At 33.8% G+C, this 21,417-nt stretch overlaps 2 protein-coding genes across 2 annotated transcripts; one reads left to right on the forward strand and one right to left on the reverse strand.

The window, feature by feature from the left end:
- Positions 1-1,209: 1,209 nt before the first annotated feature.
- LOC120350494 (histone-lysine N-methyltransferase SETMAR-like) lies at positions 1,210-4,138 on the forward strand. Its single transcript, XM_039424059.1, has one exon. The coding sequence runs from the start codon at positions 3,695-3,697 to the stop codon at positions 4,103-4,105; it is 411 nt and encodes a 136-aa protein (XP_039279993.1). The 5' UTR covers positions 1,210-3,694; the 3' UTR covers positions 4,106-4,138.
- On the reverse strand, positions 1,584-20,470 carry LOC111058049 (histone-lysine N-methyltransferase set9). Its single transcript, XM_022345548.2, has 7 exons — positions 20,031-20,470; positions 18,314-18,480; positions 17,743-17,911; positions 16,888-17,000; positions 15,888-16,074; positions 11,379-11,515; positions 1,584-8,281 (listed from the first exon to the last, which is right to left on the reverse strand). Exons 2-7 carry the CDS (start codon positions 18,457-18,459, stop codon positions 6,925-6,927), a joined length of 2,109 nt encoding a protein of 702 aa, XP_022201240.2. The 5' UTR covers positions 18,460-18,480; positions 20,031-20,470; the 3' UTR covers positions 1,584-6,924.
- Between the last annotated feature and the right edge of the window lie 947 nt (positions 20,471-21,417).

Consider the following 21,417-nt stretch of genomic DNA (forward strand, 5'->3'; position numbering starts at 1 on the left):
AGTTACAAGAATAAGAACAATTTTTAATAATAAATAAATGGATAATTGAAGCATTTATTATTAAAATTTCATTATTAAAAAATTGAAAACCTGAATTCACATATTATCTGAACTAGAATATTGTTTCTAAAATGCACAATTTTGTTAATAAGCAAATTGAATTAGATTGGATTTTTAAATGTACCGCCATAAAGACCCCATAAATTGCCGCTCCATAAGTAACATGAGTGTCATCACAGAGAAGAAAGTACATTTAATTCCTTCTACTTTGTGGTGTCATGACCTGTATTTATAGACCTTGTTAAAACTCAATGCGAAAAAGTAGGAATTTGAATTGCTGTATCTTCAAAGACGCTAGATACAAAAAGTACATTCACGATGGAAGTTGGTTTGCGGTTTCTCAAATTACAAAAAAACCGGAGGTCTTATCAAAAATCGTTACACATACGTTTCTGCACCTTGTTTCAAAGAACTTGCATACCAAATTTCATTTATATCGGACAATAACTGCGACTGTAACTGCGGTACAAACAAACAAACAAAAGCCGATAGAGTCGAAACTAAGACCTCAGCTTCGCTTCGGTCAATAAGTTATTAGTGTTTGAAATGTTGATCCTTGAGGTATCCTTATGCGTGCCTCACCACTAAATTAAGTGCATCTAACGGGTGATTCTCATAGATCATGATCTTATGTGATGACAGTGGAGTTGGTAATGATGATTGAAGCTAGAAATTTGGTGTTTTTCAAAATACAAGGAGCATTGTTGACAGGTGTAACTGGAAATCTATCTATATGAGAATGAGATAGAGCGCTCTACCTGGTCACATATTGTAGAGCACAAAATTACGCCAAGAGCGATTTTGAATTATACATTTGAAGATTTGAATGGTAACAAACGGAAGATATTGTTGATCGAAATTGATTTTCTCTTAAAATGTAACTCATTTTTGAAAAAATTCAACTAAGTAAGTACCTACTCATTGAAATTAGAGTTCCGAATGATCTCATTTTATTGGGAATTTCATAATCTAAAAAAAGGCGAGAGCAAATTTTTCTGTCCGATTACAGGATTTGGAGGAAATAGCTGGAAATGGGAAATGAATGGAAAATACGAGGTTTTTGTGCCATTCTGTATTTCGCACAAGGAAATTTTGCTAAAAAAATGGTTCTGGACTTCTCTTATGTATCCAAACAATAAATTAAAAAATCAGAACTACAATATAAATTGCAATGTAGACTATATAGGCTACAATAGTGACTGAACTACTAAGCAATGGAAGACATGTAGATATTATTTTGAAATTCAGTAGTAATTGGTGATGAAAACAAATTAGACCAAACAATTTTAATATTCATATATTAAAATAAATAAAAACGTTTCTTACAGATCAAGACAATAACAATTCACGAATATACAGTACTACAATACGATAATAGTCTAATAATTAATTTATCTACATAATTATCAACTTCAATGTAATTTCAGACTAATTGGAATATCCCCCTCCAGATAATTGAAAATATTCACAACATAAAATTATACAATGTTTTTAGAATAGGTTGAATAATAATAAACAAGGAGTTTTTAGAAAACTTATAGATCATCTTTATTAAATGAATGCTAAGAGTACGATCAGAGAATTGATTACAATTTATGACTGATGCTATAATAGGAACAATACATTAGTTGAATTATTTTTATCCATGTCTCAATATTTATATTTATCGAATACTGTATTTACAATAAACGATTCAGTCAGTAAAACTAGAATCAAGTGCGTTTATATTTAGATTCTATTATTTTTTAATTCAACTAACAAGAATTTGAACAAACTAACTCAATGAAGAAAAGCATTAAGATCAAGAAATCTTCTCAAGAATAGGGTAGTGAGTATTTTCTAAATAACAAAACAATTTAAACTGTTAATTGAATGGAGCAAGCTCCGTACAATTTTCAACATCTTAATCCTATCTAGTCGAATGAAGAAAGTTTTAATAACGGTAGACATCATAGAATTCATATATTTCAGTAAAAAACTTATTAAACCTTGTAAACATTTGGAATTGAATTGAATGAAACAAAGGATTGGTTGATTTTCAAGATACTTTTTGTAAGTAGAAAAACGTGCAATAGGCTTCAATCACAACATTAGCATAAACATAGTAATATATTCCTAAGAAATTCTATAACACTAGAAAATGTTTTCAGTTTTCTTCACTTTGATTTAAAATAACACAGCTAAGATATGAAAAAATGGTAGGTGATCAGTAATCTCATCAATAACAATGATTTCATGACCACTCTTCTCGAAATTAAATGGATGATTTTAAGAGTAATAGAGTAAAACCAGCTTGAGCCTGCCAACGATATAGTCATGGCTCATGGGACGTTACAAACAATCATATTCGAAAGTGATAATGCAATAAAAATTACTATTAAAAATAAATACAAAGAAATCCAAACCAATAGGAATGGTATTGTAAAATACAGGTCAAGAAAAACAATAAATATTGTATGTGAACCACTATCTACTTCAAGTAGATCAAAGTAGAAATATTATAAAATTGCATTCATCATTTTCAACTAAATTTGACTAGACATTACAGACGATTTTATAAATAATGAAATCATGGTTCTTGTGTCTACGTTAATCTGAACTGTGTAAAGGTAATAAACAGATATATGACAATAAAAGATGAATGAAGATACAGTTTTAGGTGGGCTACGAACCACAGTCATTTGAAATTATTTCAATAAATTTCATGTAGCACACTGAAATTAACACAGTAATAACTTACATAAATAAAATTACAAGCTAAGTACTCAAAACAAATTTGCACATCATAAAATGACATATAAAGAGTATGTTTTACCAAATAAAAAAAAAATTATTCATTTTTGAAATGTGATGTAATGAGTTTTATAACTATCCTATATTAGCGTAGGTTTTACGCTTTAAAGCTCAATAAATATGAAACAAATTTATTTTTACCTAATAAAAAAATGGATTTGTAATTGTTGAAGTATATCATAATATAATATCGTATCAATAGTACTGCTAGAGTTTAAGAGCTTCCTTTTATCATCAAAGACAAGCGGTGAGATTTCAAGTAGAGTTTTTCCTCCATTTTTAGTACTAATTAGCAGAGGACTTATTTCTCAGTTACAATTGTTAAGGCAATTTATAACTGTATTGATAATGGACAGGCAATTGTTAAAGCCTAGTTTCCAATCTGGCAATTTGCAATATAATAACACGGAGAGCTGTGCCGGTACGTTAGAGCAATTTTTCCAACTTTTCGTCTGTTGTTTCCATGTCGGCGCAAACTGCATGGAATGACAATGAAATGGGTGCAATGACATCGTAGACGTTATCTTACAACAGAGCTCTAGTGTTCTTCAGCACTATAAAATATACGAGAGGTTATCTCTAAAGTAAAGACCGTTGGGAAATTTCTCGCCGTGAGGTTGGCTAACCTGTGTCGGCTGAATCCAGTCTCGTAATATACACACTGCATTGTTGTCTGCCATTTGTCGCGTTGTTCTATCTTTATTTACGTTTCAGTTATAGCGTTTAGAAATGAATGAGACAATTGATGTTGCCGCTGATTGTGAAATTCGTGGAGTGATACGTTTTTTAAACCATCAAAACGTTAAACCGGTCGAAATTTATAGGCAGTTGGTTACTGTGTATGGTGAAAACGACTGTAAATGCAGAATATTACTGTGAAACACTCTTCAAGTTACGGCGTGCCATTCAGAATCGCCACCGCGGACAACTAACCGACGGCATCATACTGTTGCACGATAATGCTCGCCCAAATGTGGCTGGTAAGACGCTCGATTTACTGAACAGATTTGGATGGGAAATTTTCAGTCACCCACCATACAGTCCAGATTTGGCACCTTTAGATTACCATTTGTTTGGCAAATTGAAAGAATTTTTGGGAGGTAAGCAATTCGCGGGTGATGACGAACTCAAAGATGCCGTGAATCGATGGCTAAATGAACTGGCGGCAGAAGAATACGACGAGGGTATATTAAAGCTGGTGAATCGCTATGACAAATGTCTCAATTCATATGGTGACTATGTAGAGCACTAATGTAAGTTGTGTATTTCATTCTGTATCACTTTGTTTGAACATATTTTTTTACAACTAAACGGTCTTTACTTTAGAGATAACCCTCGTAATATGTAACCAAAACTCCCTTATTTTTGGCTATTGTCGGAAATCTAACTTGAACATGTAGAATTTGGGGGTCCTGGATCAAAATCAGAATCTTTCTATCTTTATTCATAAGTTAGAAGAGAGGTAAAGAGATGAGTAATCAATGTGGTAGGAAACCACAACACTTGCGCCGCAGCACATTGGTCTCGACTACAGAATCAAATGTTGCAGAGAACAATATTCCTAGTTAAGAGTTAAAGTCTGTCCCCAGAGATAGAATCCGGCAACTTTTTGACACTAATAGTACCGTATATGAAATAGTTTAAACGAATGATTAAAATTTGCAAATATGTAAATTCCATCAGTTAAATTCAAACTGATATAATAAATTCACATAATGTAATTGAAAACTAATTTTAGTAAGTGTAGGAAATATACAATATTCATGATTCAATGGTATAAATAATATCGAAGATCAGATAAATAATTTGAAAATATTTTCCTCTACTTCACTATATCAACTATCTACGATAATCAATACAGTATTAGAAATAACAATATTATTGTGCCATTTTCAACCTATTTTTGGATATTATAATCTATGATCCAATAAAATATCCTTATTGCACCAAAATAAAAATTGACAAAGGAAGTTACTGAACAAAATTATAGGGCATCACTCCTAATAATAAAAGTACAAAAGTACCATACACTGCAAATCTTCAAATGAGTGACATGAAAAATGCACTTCATCAGTCAAGAGTTGAGACAAAAAAGACTTAATTCACATTATAGAACCGAGACAGATTCGAGACTAATTACAGCAAATTTATTTCTATCGTGATATCAACGATATAAAGTTAGTACCTGATTAAAATTAATTTTCTGTCCTTGTCTGTCATTAGACAAAGCACATAGCTCTATTCTTTTCTACCTCAGCAATGATGCCAAATTGTTTGCACGGTACTCTACGATATATAATTAACAACCAGTATTTTCAATCTTAATTATTAAAGAAATGCATTATTAAATTAGAATAAATATATTTTCTTGATGAAAAGAATATATTCAAGACAGAATTAGAATTGATCATTCAAAATATCAAGATTCAAAAATTAATATTATTTCACTCACTTATATCGGACTAAATGAATGACAGCTATGTACGTCTAGAAGACGGTGGAAACTCGAAATGTTGCAGCGTCCCTATCATTTCCACAGACTTTATAGTGTTTATCTCACTATAGTGAGGTTGACGTTATAATGGCAGTGGAGAAAGATAGGAGAACAGCGTTGCCAATTCTCTACCTTGCTAATGCCTTCCTCTTGTATAAAATATAGCTGATAACGGTATATCTGATTGAATATTAACTGCTCATTTCTGTTTGATATATTCGATAATATTATATTTGCCCACGAAATACAGTCATGTTTCAATGGTTTTATAATAATTTTCATAATTGAGATTAAACATTTTGTTAATTATATTCCTACAAAATTGAAAAACGATTTGGAAACGTTGCAGAGGTAGAAAAGGAAGGCGCTAACTGCTTTGTCGAATGATAAACAAAGACAGCAAAATCAATGCTAATCAAACTGCCATAAGAACGTGGACTTGACTATATGTTACAATCGCCTGCAATAGTAAACTTTTTTAAAACAAATTAGCTTATAGCGATTGGGTGATCTATCTCTTAAAATTCATAAACGAGATATAAACATAACAGAAAAACTATCTGCAAGATTTTCAATTTATCAAGTTAACAGAATTGTGTACATTGAAGGATTGATTCTTTTTTACACTAAATTTACAACCTAAGTAATTTTTACGAAGGGGACACATTATCTACTGCTTCAGAGTTAGCATTTTACTGCCTATCAATTCATTGAGAATTTAGATGCTTCGATAGCAACAATATTGCTTTAATGCAATAGATTTATTTCAAACTATACGAAGAATGTAACTAGCCTACTCTGAAAATTCCAGAGAAACAAAATTCAATAATGCATGAACTGCATTAGTCAAAATTGTTTCCAAGGGCCACTAGAATTGATATTTTCTTGACGATCAACAAAAAATATAGTAGTAGTAACTAAATAATAATAAAAACAATATTGATCAATCACATCAAGGATTAGATAAATAGAAAATTAATTTTTTTGAAACATTCAGTTTTTATCAGTTTGGGTCGTTTAATATCACATTGAGCCCGGATGAAGCACACACAAACTTGGGTATGTGATAATAACTTTTTGTTGAATTGAGATTGGAATAATCCTTACGTATTGGAAGGTCAATCTATGTGCGTTTTTTCCTATTTAACGTATAAGATTTAGCGTTACAAACATGGGAAGGTTTTTTGTATTTTGGAAAAATTTATTTTTCAGGTCGAAAATAGGAATAGGATGAGATAGAGTAATTCTCTCAGCTTAGGATAAAGTTTTTGATCAGTATTTAAAAAGGTTGTCCAAATTCATTGATGTTTTGTAATATGTTATAAAAGATAAGAATGATTGTGATGTGTGCCAGGCCCAATGGCTGACCAATAAACAGTAAATTATTGCTGATGAAGCAGTGATAAATAATCTGTGCCAATCACAGTAGACAATAGAAATGTACATTTGAGAGCAGCAACAGCAGCAGCAGCAGCAGCAGCAGCAAACTAGGCAGATTGGCAGAAACAGTGGCGACACTGCGGTGCCCGGATGCGGAGGCGGGAACGCGGCAGTCGCCTCCGGGGGCGGGCCCATCATCAGGTGACCGACGTGGCTTCAGTCAACGAGGGAATGTCGATGGTGCGGCTCTCGTCGCCGAATATCAGCTTGACTCGCTTGAGGGGGGGCCGCGACACCAAGGGGGGGCTAGGTGACGACGAGTAATCGCCCTCCCCCTTGTGACGCCGCTTCTCGCGGTCTCTGCTCTTGCGCTTCTTCTTGCGTCGCACCCGTGCGCCGACGCCGGCCTCCTCCAAGTGGTTGTCGACACCCTCGACTCGCAACACCTCGTACTCTGGCTCGTACGAGTCCTCGCTCCAGCTGATGCCAGACTCGATGACCTCGTCGAGCACGGGACTGCGCTTCATGCGCAGAGTCAGCTTGAGCGGTGGCGCCTTGGGCGTCGGGGGCGTCGGCGTCGCCACTGCACGGCGCAACGTCACCGGCTCACTCTCCCCACCCTCGTCCTGATCGTCAAACTCGTACACGTCTTTTTTATTTCCCACCGGCTTTTCACTTTCCACTTTCGAACACTCTACACCTTCCCCAATTGAATTCTCTATCAAATCACTAGTTGAAATGTTGTTTTTTACACCACAGATTGACGACTTGCGGGTCGTACTGGCGAACCGACCGTTAGCATGACGCACAACACTCTTTCTCTCTTCAGACTCAATTTTCCTAGATATTGTTTGCCTACACCTCGACGCAAACGACGACAAGTTGTCGTTTTCCTTTTTTGACGATTCAGTTCGTTTTGTTTTGGCTTCTCGAACGCTGACCGCAGATTCTTTCGCATCCACTGTAGTTCTGACATTTAATCGGTTGTCAAGCTCGCTGTTGCTATTGTTCACTTTTTCGCGCATCACAGTTGATGAGTCTATCACAGGTTCTGATAAGCGTTTGTGGTTTCGCAGGGACATGCGTTTGGTGACGGAGGGAGGGTCGGGAGGTAAGGGTGGACACTCGTCACTGGTCGACTCACGTTTGCGGCGCTGCGGCCTCAGTCTCAGGGCGCGGTTCGTGTCAGTCTCACTCTCCGACGGAGGATGTTCTCTGGCTGTTGACATCTTGCCGTTGGGATCGGAGAACTTGCAGCCCTGAGCAATGAGTATTTCGGCGTCGTACTTGGTCATACCCTTTTGCCGCAGCTCACGTATGCTGAGTGGCGTGTGTGCAGGCGGTGGCGAGGAGGGTGGAGGTGGTGGACTCTCTAATCGCGGTGGAGGTGGTCCATCTTGTTGGCGGTCCGTCTTGTTGGCAGCCGACGGCGGCTTGTCGCAGCGTTTTGTCCGGTTTATTCGATTATCAGTCTCACGCAGCCTGTAGCCGTTCACCACCGCCGTCTCTTCAGTCTTAGATTGTTTGTCCTTAGCATAAGCACCGGTACCTCTCCTATCAAAACAAAAACCTGCATTAGATGCTGACTACATTCATTCAAATATCTATTAAATTGTGTCAATAACCTATAGACTGTGAATTCGCCATACACCTGGGTTTCATCTTCTAAACATATTCTCATTTTTCATTTTATTTATAAGTCTTTAATTTTCCTTATTTCGTTTTTTTCTCTCTTCTTGCTTATATTTTAGTTTTTTGCTTTCAACTATTTTGATGCAGCGCTCTTTAGACTCTTTCGACCTTATAGCACCAACCTATTGTTGTAATAGATTTAATTTATTTTATTTGAAATTATTGTTCAATTAAAGTTTATTTTTTAGGTTTAACAAAAAGAAAAATGTATAAGTTAATTAAGAAATGAATTTGTTAATTTTTTTTTATTTCTCAAGGCTTATCTAGATAAGAATTCTTTCCCCACACACGGATTAATAGTCTAAGTGGGTAAATATATTTCCTTGATTTGTTTTTGTTTGTAATTATTATTGAATATGAATATATTTTCTTGTAAAAATAGATAAATTGAATTGAACTGTCTTTTTTTCATTAGGGCTACTGTTGAATATATTTATAAAAAATAGAAATCTGAGTACCCTATCTGGGTACTTATAAGTCTATTATTTTGAACGAGCATTAGCAAAGTTCTCACTTTTGACTTACTAGAGCCTAAAGTCGTTTTCTGTCTGATTGTATGTTCGAAAAGAACTTTAGAGAGAATTGATCAATTAGCTTCAAATTTTGAACACGAATTCTTTAAACCTTTTTAGAGGTCAAGTTCATTGGACAACAAAATTGACTCACTCCTTCATCCCTTTTCAGGACATAAAAATAACATTGAAAGTGCATAAGAAAAAAATTGTTTTGATTTATCAGTCAGCAGGAATTATTTGCATGCTATTTCTGTAATTTTCAATTCATTTAGAGAAGCTGATGCTATTATTTGGCAGTTGTCAGACAGACTTTATGCGTCGACACATGATTTCAGCTGAATATTACACAAGTTCTGAATAATTTATAAGTTCTATATTAACTCGCTTCCGTTAATGTCTGTCTGCCTGTCTGTAACATACACGTAATTAATACTACATCATATTGTGATAGCAGTTGCTATGAACAATTTTTTCGTCAAAATGTTAAAATGTTAGTAGAAGCTACTATTCTAATAGTGTTCACTAACACTTGAATATTCAATGTATAGGTACCGTACTCATTCATTTCATTTTTGTATAATTTATTAGTACCTTCGAATGTTGAGATCATTGAAACGGTTTGAGATATCGATGTGCGGGTTTCGCCATTAATTTTCCTTAGAAATTCTGTATCGAAATCATGTATCACATGACCACCTTCCCATTTGGAAAAATTAATTTGGATTCAAAATCAAGCTGCAGAAAATTTGAGGCGACAAAAGTTTTGTTTCCAATTGGAATAGGATTCCCATAAAACCTACTACTGTAATATCATACTTGTAAAAGATATATTTTGCTGTTTCCATGATAATTCTCAACAAATATGTCTAATTATTACAAGTTGCGGATCTCAGAGATCAATACAACAGTTCATGAGCGAGATATTCAACTCAGGGGGTCTCTAGTTTTATTTATATCCTATAAACTGTTTATTTTGAATTGAGGATTGAAACAATTTTAGGGGAATGCCTGTTGATTCTTCCCGAATCGAATTTATCACCAATAAATGAATGATATTGACAATGTAGACAACTTCAACAAATCCATTATAAGAATTATTTCACCAACTTTGAGCTCAACGTCCGCAAAAGTGATAAATTTGCTCCTGCGTGGTCATATCAACATAATTTAACCATTTCCGTATTCGATATCTAGCTTATCCTAGTCCTAGATAAAAACAAACCCAATAAAAACAGCTATTTAATATTAATAATACCGGCTGTTTTATAAGTCACTTTACAGAGGTGAACTGAATGAAGCACCACCATGCCACAATCTTACATCGTTAGACCTTTATGATTGGACGATGATTGGAGATAAACGTTTTGCCAAACGGCCCTTAGATGTTCTGCGATTGAGAGTAACTATCGCAAGAGAATTTGAAACCTTCAACTGCAGTAAAAATCCATGCAAACAGGTTGTTACAAGAATGATAACAGCTGTGTAAAAGATATAGAGCATGGTAGAAAGTATTTTGCACAAGTTTAAAATATTTCTGTAGTGTTAATTCAGTTTCAATTGAATATTACTGTATAAATAACATTCATTTATTATTTTCTTCAACACATACTCTTACTTTGTGAACTTACGAAACATCCGGTACGGTATAACAACAGAATACTGTTGGAATAAAAAACTTTAATCCAGATTATGTATATCCTTTCTAGGGTTATTGACAATCCATTCTCTGGAGTTTCTTCCTCATAAACAATATGATAAACTCCGTCAGGTGTTCATTAAGGAAAATCTTTCTCATTTGCATCCAAGATAATTAGATAAATGGGAAATGGATGATGTGATTGCTTATCATATAGCAGCTTTAAAAGGTTAAAATAAAGCATTCTATCTATCTATCTACTTTACACAAGGCAAATTATAATATAAAAATTATGACAATAATTATCATAATATATCTTAATAACCAAGTCTGTAATTAAGAAATAACAAAATTTTTATTAATTCTGATAAAAATAGCAATTTTTCCAAAAGAAATTTCTCGCTACATATTTCAAATAAAACTGGTGATTCAATCGAGCCTAAAAGTGTCTCCTGACTTTTTGACGAAAGGAAGTAAGCTCAGCGAGCCTGCTAATCCTACTTTTGCAAGATCCAGTCGGGGGTCCAGGGTTCCAAGCCCCCTACCTAGAAGGATAAGCCGAGCGAAGCGAGCCTGTCGGCTAGTTATAAATATATAAAAATCAATCCCTTGCACAAGTTTTGAAAGCAAGTACGTGTCTCACTTGAATCTGCATAAGCATTTTTGCATATTTTTATTATTTTAATAAAATATTCATTCAAAAGCGGTCACTAACAATAGACTAAGGAGAATTTGAAATTTAATGACGCTTAATGGGATTGAGGTGTGAGTTTTACAGCCGTTAATGTTGAAAGAATATTCAACTGACCTCTCGCATGTTTCACATTCACAGTACTCGTTGCCCTCACCAAAGAAGTCCTCGCCATAGAAGCAGGTGATCTCTTCGCCGCACTCAATATCTCTCAGTGCTTTCACGCAAGCTGTATCACGACCAGTTGCAACAAACTGCAAAATCAACAACAAAGCTGAAACGGTGCAACGAAATTGGGAACCAAATCGAATTGACAGCAAAAATTTTGTGTAGATTTAAGCTAACAGGTATATTACAGCTAACAGATACTCCTTATCTGATCCCTCCACACATAAAACTTCTTACAGCTCAGATTCTATCTTCAGGAGGTTAAACCGTTTCACCACTGAGCCAGATAATAACTGGAGATAGCTCTACCAGACCAGACTAGTATGATTCTCTGATGTGGGCTATACAGTCCGGCTTCTTATGGCTTAAAAACAGGGTTTCGTGGGCACCTCGTGAAAATGGAAACAGACCCAAATATTCTGATTCTAGGGTACCTCAGGATATCCGAACCTCTTGATGCGCATTTGGGGGTCGCGACTGGGCCGCGTAATGGCCAATTCAAAATGGCGGATCCAGCATTAATTAAAACGGTCATAGAATGGTTACCATCCATGATAGAGACCTCTAGTAAACGCGAATCGAATCACAATGAACTATTCTACCAAGTTTGTTATTACACATTTCCACCTAAAACATGATTTTAACCTACAAAAATGCCTTTTTTCAAAAACATTCAATTTTTCACGATAGTTTTTTCTGAATAACTACTTTCAATGACAATTTTTGGATATAAAGTGCCAAACAAAACTTCTTTGAAATGGAATTTATGATCTATGACCGTTTGTTTCAAGCTTTTATCACCTTTTGTTCTGGAGTTATGATATTTTTATGATGTTATTCTAGCCGCTGAGACAAATTAACTATAATTAAAACTGAACTATAAAATCGAGTCCACAAAAAATCAGATTCAAAGTTTTATTCTAGTTATATCTTAAATGAGAAGACTCTCAAATATTGTTGTATAATTGATTTGAAACTACCAGATGGCGGAATTGATCTGATACCTCAATATCAATAGAATTTCAAGCGAATTCTTGAAAATTTACAATTTTTCCGAGATTCGATTCGCGTTTACTAGAGGTCTCTATCATGGATGGTGACCATTCTATGACCGTTTTAATTAATGCTGGATCCGCCATTTTGAATCGGTCATTACGCGGCCCAGTCGCGACCCCCAAATGCGCATCAAGTGGTTCGGATATCCTGAGGTACCCTAGAATCGGAATATTTGGGCCTGAGGTACCCTAGAATCAGAATATTTGGGTCTGTTTCCATCTTCACGAAGTGTCACGAAATCCCTCAAGTAAACTGACTGATAGAGTATGATTTAAAACAAGCCGTAGGTGCTGTCTAATTTTGTAAGATTGATAGTAAGTGACCCATAAATAGAAAAATTCGATGGTACAGAACAGGTCTCACATCACACATTGTTATTGCATAAATTATAATATTATTTTCAACAATGATTGACCTACATAATTATGTAGAGAAGTTTTTTTGAGATTCTTTTTTATACAATTAAATCACAAATATTAGATATTAGCCTACTGGACGAGAGCAACAGGCCAAGCCCTAACTACGCTACTCTCAAATGTTATGAATAGATAAATTTTCAAAAGACAGGTTGGTTATACTTCCACTTCTAAAAATTTGAGCCCAATTATATATAGGGTGGGTGAAAAGTCCGAGAACGGTTTAATATCTCATACACAGAGGTTATTTGACGGTGGGTGTGATTGGGGATTCTACTCAAATTGAAAATACTACTTAACTATGTCTTAAAAAATCTGGTCCGCCATCTCGGATCCGCCATATTGAATACAACTTTTTTTTATTTAAATAGGAAGGTGGTCATGTAATACATGATTTCGATACGAAATTTCAAGAAAAAATGAATGGTGGAAACCGCATATCGGTATCTCAAACCGTTTAGAAGATATTCACATTATTAATCAATACTATTCAAAGCAGGAAGGAGAGAAAAAAGTGATATTGATTGATTGATTAATAATGTGAATATCTTCTGAACGGTTTGAGAAATCGATGTGCGGTTTTCACCATTCATTTTTTCTTGAAATTTCCTATCGAAATCATGTAATGCATGACAACTATCCAATTTTAAAAAATAAAGTTACATTCAATATGGCGGATCAAAGATGGCGGACCAGATTTTTGAAGTCATAGTAAAGTAGTATTTTCAATTTGAGAGGAATCCCCAATCACACCCACCTTGGAATCACAATCTTTTATAAGATACTAAGCCGTTCTCATACTTTTTTTTCTCCTTTCTGCTTTGAATAGTATTGATTAATAATGTGAATATCTTCTGAACGGTTTGAAATATCGATGTGCGGTTTCCACCATTCATTTTTTCTTGAAATTTCGTATCGAATTCATGTATCGCATGACCTATTAAGATATTGAGATATCGATATGCCGTTTTCGCCAATCATTTTTTCTTGAAATTTCGTATCGAAACCTTCCTATTGACCACCTTCCTAGTTAAAAAAATAAAGTTGCATTCAAAATGGCGGATCCAAGATGGCGGACCAGATTTTTGAAGTCACAGTAAAGTAGTATTTTCAATTTTAGTAGGATCCCCAATCGCACCCACCATCAAATTCCCTTTGTGTATGAGATATTAAGCCGTTCTCGGACTTTTCACCCACCCCGTGTGTCAGAAATGAAGAAACAGAGATTTTGAATTAAGAAGGATGAAGCAGGGTATTAGAAACCAATACTTCATGAATCTCTGAGACCTTGGAAAAAATGTGTTATTTGATGTCATAGCGCATGATCACCAATTACCTTGGACTGCTCTTAGAACCATTAGCTGATATTTTAATTATTACTGATACAATATAATTATATGTATCTAAAAGTTGAATAGTAGCATTATTATTTACTAGCCGGTAGGCTTGCCTTATCCGTCTAGCAAGGGGGCTCCGCCCCCTGGACCCCCCGGCTGAATCATCCAGAGATGAGAACAGCAGACTCGCTTCGCTCGCCTGCATTCTGCATTTAAGCTTGCTTCCTCTGTCAAATAGTAAAATACAGAATAATATTGAACATATTTTGCCAATTGGTTCTTGAAAAATCTGAGAACCCCCAGAAAGAATGCTGGGGAACGCTAGGAAAACCGACTATCTTGGGCGTATCTTTCGCGTAATTCTGAACTCCTCTTGAGACAACATGACTTTTTATCAAAATTTTGAAAAAATGGTACAGGCTCAGCCTAGTTTTTCCTCCATGGTCATAATCATATTATGATTATAGTGTTTTGTTCAATAAATGAAAAAATCTTAAAAATGTAATATTATCAGATACACTAGCCAAACTGCCTAAATCAGAACAGAACCCTGGCCCAACATAATAGCCCTAGCAGGTCCAACATCTCTAGACGTTATTTAGATTTAGGTTAGTGATGTCAAGTGAGTGAGTTTCTTGAACTTAAGGCACTAATCACACTACCGCGACTCAAAGCATACGACTCCAGTCGCAAGTACGAGTTTTTCATACTCGTACAACGTTTGTCAACGTGACATTTTAAATAGTGTAACTAAATTCTTATCTGAATCAAAATTTTTCAATGACAAAATGAGAAATTTTACCACTTTTTCAACAAACTTCAACGTTTTCTAGTTCATATTTATCTTTTTCACTTCAAACCCTAACCTCACTCTTTGAACGTATAGGATACTCAAGTCTCACGTGAGACTCCAGTATTATTAGATGTTCAAAAAGTGAAATAGCGTAAAGATAAACGAGAACACGTTCAAATAAGTTGAAAAAGTGGTAAAATTTCTCATTTTATGACATTAACAAGTATTTTTATTTAAATAAGCCTTTAATTACACAATTTTAAATATGTCAAGTTGAAAGGTCTGGAAAACTGGTACTTGCGACTGGAGTCATAATATTTTTTTTTCTAAAGGTGATGCCCACATGCTCTAAGCTTGTGCGTGGGTAATGAGGCGGATTAATAATGAGAGATGAATGGACCTAGAGTTTCAAGTTGTTTCCGAACAACCGGTTGTTTGAATCATGGTTGTGTGAGTAGAGTCTTACACAATTTTGTGAAATGAGATGCACGTTTTATGCATTCCTTGCTCCACTACAGAATTTAAAAGATAATGTTTTGGAGATCTAGAGCCTAGTTTTAATATATACAGCAAGTAATATATTAAGTTTGTATGATTAATATTAATTCATTTTATTCATTGAATCCAAGTTTGAAAAGGTTGTAGGAATATAATCAGGGGCTTCCAGGCTACATGGTTTCAAAATCTTGAAACACATCCTCAAAGCAGAAACACATTGGAAAAGATTTCTAGTGGGTATATTTCTAGTGGTTTTTCAGAAATTGTGATAGCAAATGATTGGTGAAAGAATTTTACAAGCATCAATCACAATATTGTAATATCGTCATGAGACCAATGCTATCCATAGAATATTCACCTTGCAGTTAGCTCGACAATCGTGATTGATGAAAGCAGCTGGTCCGAGCCAAAGCTGAGCACAGTTTTTGCGACAACTGAACATGACTGAAAAGTCATTTTTACCCGGATGCAGTAGCTGAGCCTCTTCCTCTTCCGTTAGTTCTGCTATGCAGCCGACCAGTGAGGAGATTTTTTCGTTTTTAAACCTGAAATGACAAAATTTATTGGGTATTTCGATTTTGGAAAACCTGCTTAAATTATTGTTTGGAAACAATTATGTAACCCATCAATAATTCATTCATTCGATACTTTGTATAGACTTAACCATAATAATTTTGTTTCTTGTTCCTTATTTAAGCCGTGTCCACACTGAACAAATGTTCGACAAACATGTTTGTTGAAACAGTTTGGGCAAATTTTATTATGTTTGACAAACAATGTTTGCCCGTGGTCAGTGTGGACGCGTCACCAAACAAAATATTTGTAAGTGAGGAGAACAGTTTTTATGTTGTACAGCTGTCAACTCTGAAAATGTTTGGAAAAACAGTAATTTTTTTGACAAACAAAGATTGTCCAAACTTTTTAAAATGTTTGTCACTGAACACCTCAACATATATGTTTGCAGAGCATGTATGTCGAACATTTGTTCAGTGTGGACACGGCTTAAAGTACCTGAGTTATATTCTTTATCAGTTTCATGAGGCTTTAATATAATTAACCAAATATCTCATTTTAAGATGCCTACAAATTTTTGGCACTTTTTCAATAATCTAATTTTATTAAAATATAACCAACTTAGAAACATTTCGTTTCATTTTGAACAATCATCCTGCGTATTGAATATTATGAATTGGAAGAAAGAATTATTATTCAAAATTCTTTGTCTCCCGTGTGAACAGAACTTCGAGATTCAAAATACGACTAAATCAGATAAGTGTCCTTGAAAGTGGAATGTGTGTCAGGAAATTGAACAATGCAAAGTTGATCTGTTTTGTTAAATAATGTGAAAGATTTCCTACCATTTCTTAGTGGCAGAAATTTTGGCTCCCTGCTGACCCTCCAGTGAATATCTGTAACACGGCTCTATAACAAACCCCGAGTCCTTGTCAAACACCCTCAAATATCGATAAATCTGCAAAAATTAAAGACAAAAAAATATAAATGGGCAATAAAAATCTTCAAACATTAATAAATGAATGTAAAAAAAACACTCTACCACACTTTATAATACAGATCTAAATGAGATCCGAAATACCGTAACTTGGTGGGCACAGCATTAGTCATCAATTATCACTAGTCGAATGGGAAGCACTGATCATATTTATAAGGAATGCAGGCAGTAAATCATTAATCTCACTATAAATGATTACATCTAAATAATAATGGTTCATTTTTATTTACTTTATTTGATTGGATACAATACAAAAAAAACACTTAATACCGTATTCAACGGAGCTTAGATAACTCCCTCCACACACAGCACAACAAAGAAGTGTTTGAACCATGATCACAATCTAACCTGTGTTACCAACACATTAGATTCACGCCCGAATGCTTAACAATTAAGTCCTCAATCAGCCAACCAAATTGGAACACATAATAAATACTACTTGCTACAACAGCTTCATTCAATTGGGTTTCAACTGCTATTGAGCATACGAGCCTTAAATAAATAATTAAAATCAATCAACAATTTGATCAAAGATATAATCATTGATCTGACTGTGATATCCAAAATATAGGCTAGCTTTCATATTACAAAGAATCAAAGACATCATGTAATGAGATAAGTTAATAGTCAATCAATTGATACTACTGTATCAGGAAATAACTTTAAAAGTTGTGAGTTGAATATGAATGAACAGATAACTTACATGCTCCTCAAGCCGATGTTGTTGAAGCTTATTTCTAAGATGAGTGGGACTCCTGGGCATCCAGTCTCCCGCCAACAACTTTGAATACGTTTTCCCATAATCTTGCGTTTTAACGAAATCTCCAATTATTTTTTTCAGTTCTTCTTTGTCGGCTTTTAAAGGGCGATACCTGATTAAAAATAATATAAAATTTGATTACTGTCATGTAATAACACCTTGTAATAATAATAATGTCAATCAACATTCAGTTTTCAGGTTACACTATGATCAATTACAGAGCCTCTAACATGATTTGACGAATGTTTTTAGGCAGCAGGGACCGACAATTCAACGTGTTCATTGGAAGCACGCAAGTGGCTCAAGAATAATATCTTGGCCGGAACAGATTAAACCCGGCTAGAGAAATCACTCATGAACTATATTGTACTGACTATGAAATGTTGCAATTTAAAGAGTAATCGTCGATCAAACCCACAAACTGACAACGACCAGAGGCTCTGGTCATCAGTAAGAACTCAATAAGCTGGTTCAATTTTTTTAATCTAGCTATATTCTCGAGTAGCAAACCAACCTTATATTCATCTTATGTGTAACTATTCCCAGATAGGGATCGAGTACAAGCGATGTTGCCAGATCGTCATTGTCTGACAACTCCTTTGGGGTCATTCCCGTTGGAGGCAACTTGTTCAAGTGTCGCATCCCCGAGTCCACCACCATCTTGTCTCCTCTCACTTTATCCTGCAAATTACAATTTTATTACAAGTTGAATCATAATAGTATTAAAGAAATTTTATTCATCATTAAGAAAATGACTGTCATCATCATAATAAGAGGAAATTGATAAACCTAGCCTATACAGAATAGAATACGGCGTTGAGGTAGGAAGTCACAACAAGTTACAATAAGCTGTGGTTTATTCAACTAAAAAATACTTAATATTTTGAACAATAAAACAATGATATTTATTATATATTATTATTAAATCTATAATTTAAACAAACATTATTGTAAATAACTTCTAGCCTAATAATTAAGCTGCCATACATAAAATCCTGTTGTGTTTCCAAAACGTAGTGTGACATGCTCTATTTGATTCTAGAATATTGCTTGGTGGCTCCTCTATGGTGGTCAAGTACGACATAGGCAAAAAAAGACTTTACATTAGTCAAGTTTACAAGAACAAAAACTTGAAACCACTTTACCAATGTGAACCCTTCTTCAAGTTTTGTATATATTGAACATGCTCGACTTTTGGATTAAACTTAATCTTGTAGGTGAAATCTAACATATAAATAGGAAAATAAGATAAAAACGGTTTTTAGTCAATGTCAATATAGAATGAATAAAACCAACTAATTATACAAGTATGATGGACAAAAAGTTTGAAAAGAAGAAACATTTAAAATTAGATTTTTCAATTTATAATTAGCCTACAGTACGGTATATACTTTTGAGGTTATAATAACTTGGATAATTCAAGTAAATTTGACTAGGTTTTCAAAATCACCCATTCAACTCAAACATTAAAAAAACTTGAATCTCAGTAAGAACTTGATTAATGAAACCGCTTCTTTCGAGTCTATTTGAAAAGCCTTTTCAACATATTAGTTGACTTATTTTTAATTGGACAAAGAAATAAGCGGCACCACTGATCTAAATATCTAAAAAGATAATTTTATAGGTTAGACATCAGATCAGAGCATTATTCTATGTCAATAAAATAACAGTGTATCTGAATTATACATATAATTAGATCAATTACTTTCATCAAAGAAGCTCATATAAACACTATAGGCTGATACTTTTGAAAAATCACTTACAATAATAATACAGTGGTTCTAACCTTAGCTCTTGAAGGTTAGTGGTTGGTTGTTTTCTATAAATCAAACCAAAAAGACCAAATTAAATTTACAATTAATTATATAGATGTTTTCCAATTAAAAATTAACTACTGTTATACAACTATACAAGACATTACCTCTTGACAAAACTATTGTTATTTGCTTCCGTAAACCGAACCAAATTTTGGGGTTACAGACGTAACTAAAGTACAGAAATCAATATTCATCGTTAGCCTGAGAAACGAAAAAATATTTTCCAGTTATTTTATCTTACTAATAAAGAATTTAAAATTACTTGAATGCAATAAAATTGAAACCAGATTAAATGTATTTGTCAAAGTTCAATAACTTCTCACCCCACCCATTACTTTTACACAAAATCCATGTAACAAGATGGAATCATTCAATGCATTTTATACTTCATAAATTTTAAAAATATATACCAACCGATTCAAGTGATACACAAAACTAGGAAAAAGGAATTGCCTTTCAGTCACTGGCCTAATATTATGTATAAAGTAACTAGCCATTGAACTTCTTTCCCGTTTGGCAAGTCTTGGCTACACAACGACACTTTTCTCTCATTAGTTTTGGAATATAAAAACACATTGTTTTAATTACACTATAAATTCACACTATAAAAACATTGATTTCAACAGTGAACACATTTTTAAATAACATATATCAATACACTAGCATTGTAACAAGGATTTTGAATCCAGTAACATGAAATGAGAGACGCTCGAAATCAATCATGGCAGTGCTAGTCTTCGGATCGAATAGTAAGCTTAGGAAGCTACAGATCTACTATAGTCTTCTTTGTTATCAATTAAAGCTGAGTTACACGATGTATTAAAAATATCATTCAATCAATTCTTTTATTTTTTCCAGTACGGTATTAATAATAAACAAGAAATAGTTCTCGGCCAAAGCAGATTACGTTATCATCAATAATTCTAAACTGGAAGACAATTCTAATTTTTTGTTTGAGCTTGATTGAAAAAAAAACGAATTACAGTAAAGAGAAAAATTATGATGAATAGGTACTAATGAATAATACACATATTGTGGTAAGAATAATTTATTAATGGCGTTGATGTTTTTTTATCTTGACATAAAGATATTCTAGTCTTTGACATTTATATGAGTAATAATTCATAATAGTTATTATTCATAAATAAAAATATGAAAAGGTGAGTTTTTGAACAGAGTAAATAATTTATTATTCTATGAAAAATTATACATAGTAGTAAGATTTTCAACATTAGAAAACATCAATTAATATTATTTATTAGTTAAAAGAATCCAACAGTCATTTCTATATAAATAGATACATCAAACACTAATAAATGTATAACTAACAAAACTCAACAATAACAGCTTTAATTTCTAATCTATACACTTTACAATAACACTGTTGTGCTATATAAAACAATAAAACTTTAATACGCATAAACCATGCAGCTTACCTACAATTAAGGGTATAATAAGAGTTATTATGTTGATTAATAAGGTTTTAAATACAACAATCAATCCTTATCACACTCATTTTTTATATAAAATTAAAAATATTTACTACATACAATGTTCTATAACAATAAATACTTTATTAATATTTTGAAGTTTATACAATTGGAATACATTACTTGAAAAACTGTAAGTTTTATACTTGAGATGTGATGTATCAGTCTATATTTTTGAAAAGCTTTGAGTTGTGATGTATAATACATACCGACAATATAATACATCTTGTAAGACGTGAAACTGAAAATATTACTAAGGTAGTGAAAGAATGTGATCGCGATTCATTGAGTCATGTGTCTTTGTATTAAAG

The sequence above is a fragment of the Nilaparvata lugens genome, chromosome 3, assembly GCF_014356525.2.
Source record: "Nilaparvata lugens isolate BPH chromosome 3, ASM1435652v1, whole genome shotgun sequence".
In the NCBI taxonomy this organism is placed as follows: Eukaryota; Metazoa; Arthropoda; class Insecta; order Hemiptera; family Delphacidae; genus Nilaparvata; species Nilaparvata lugens.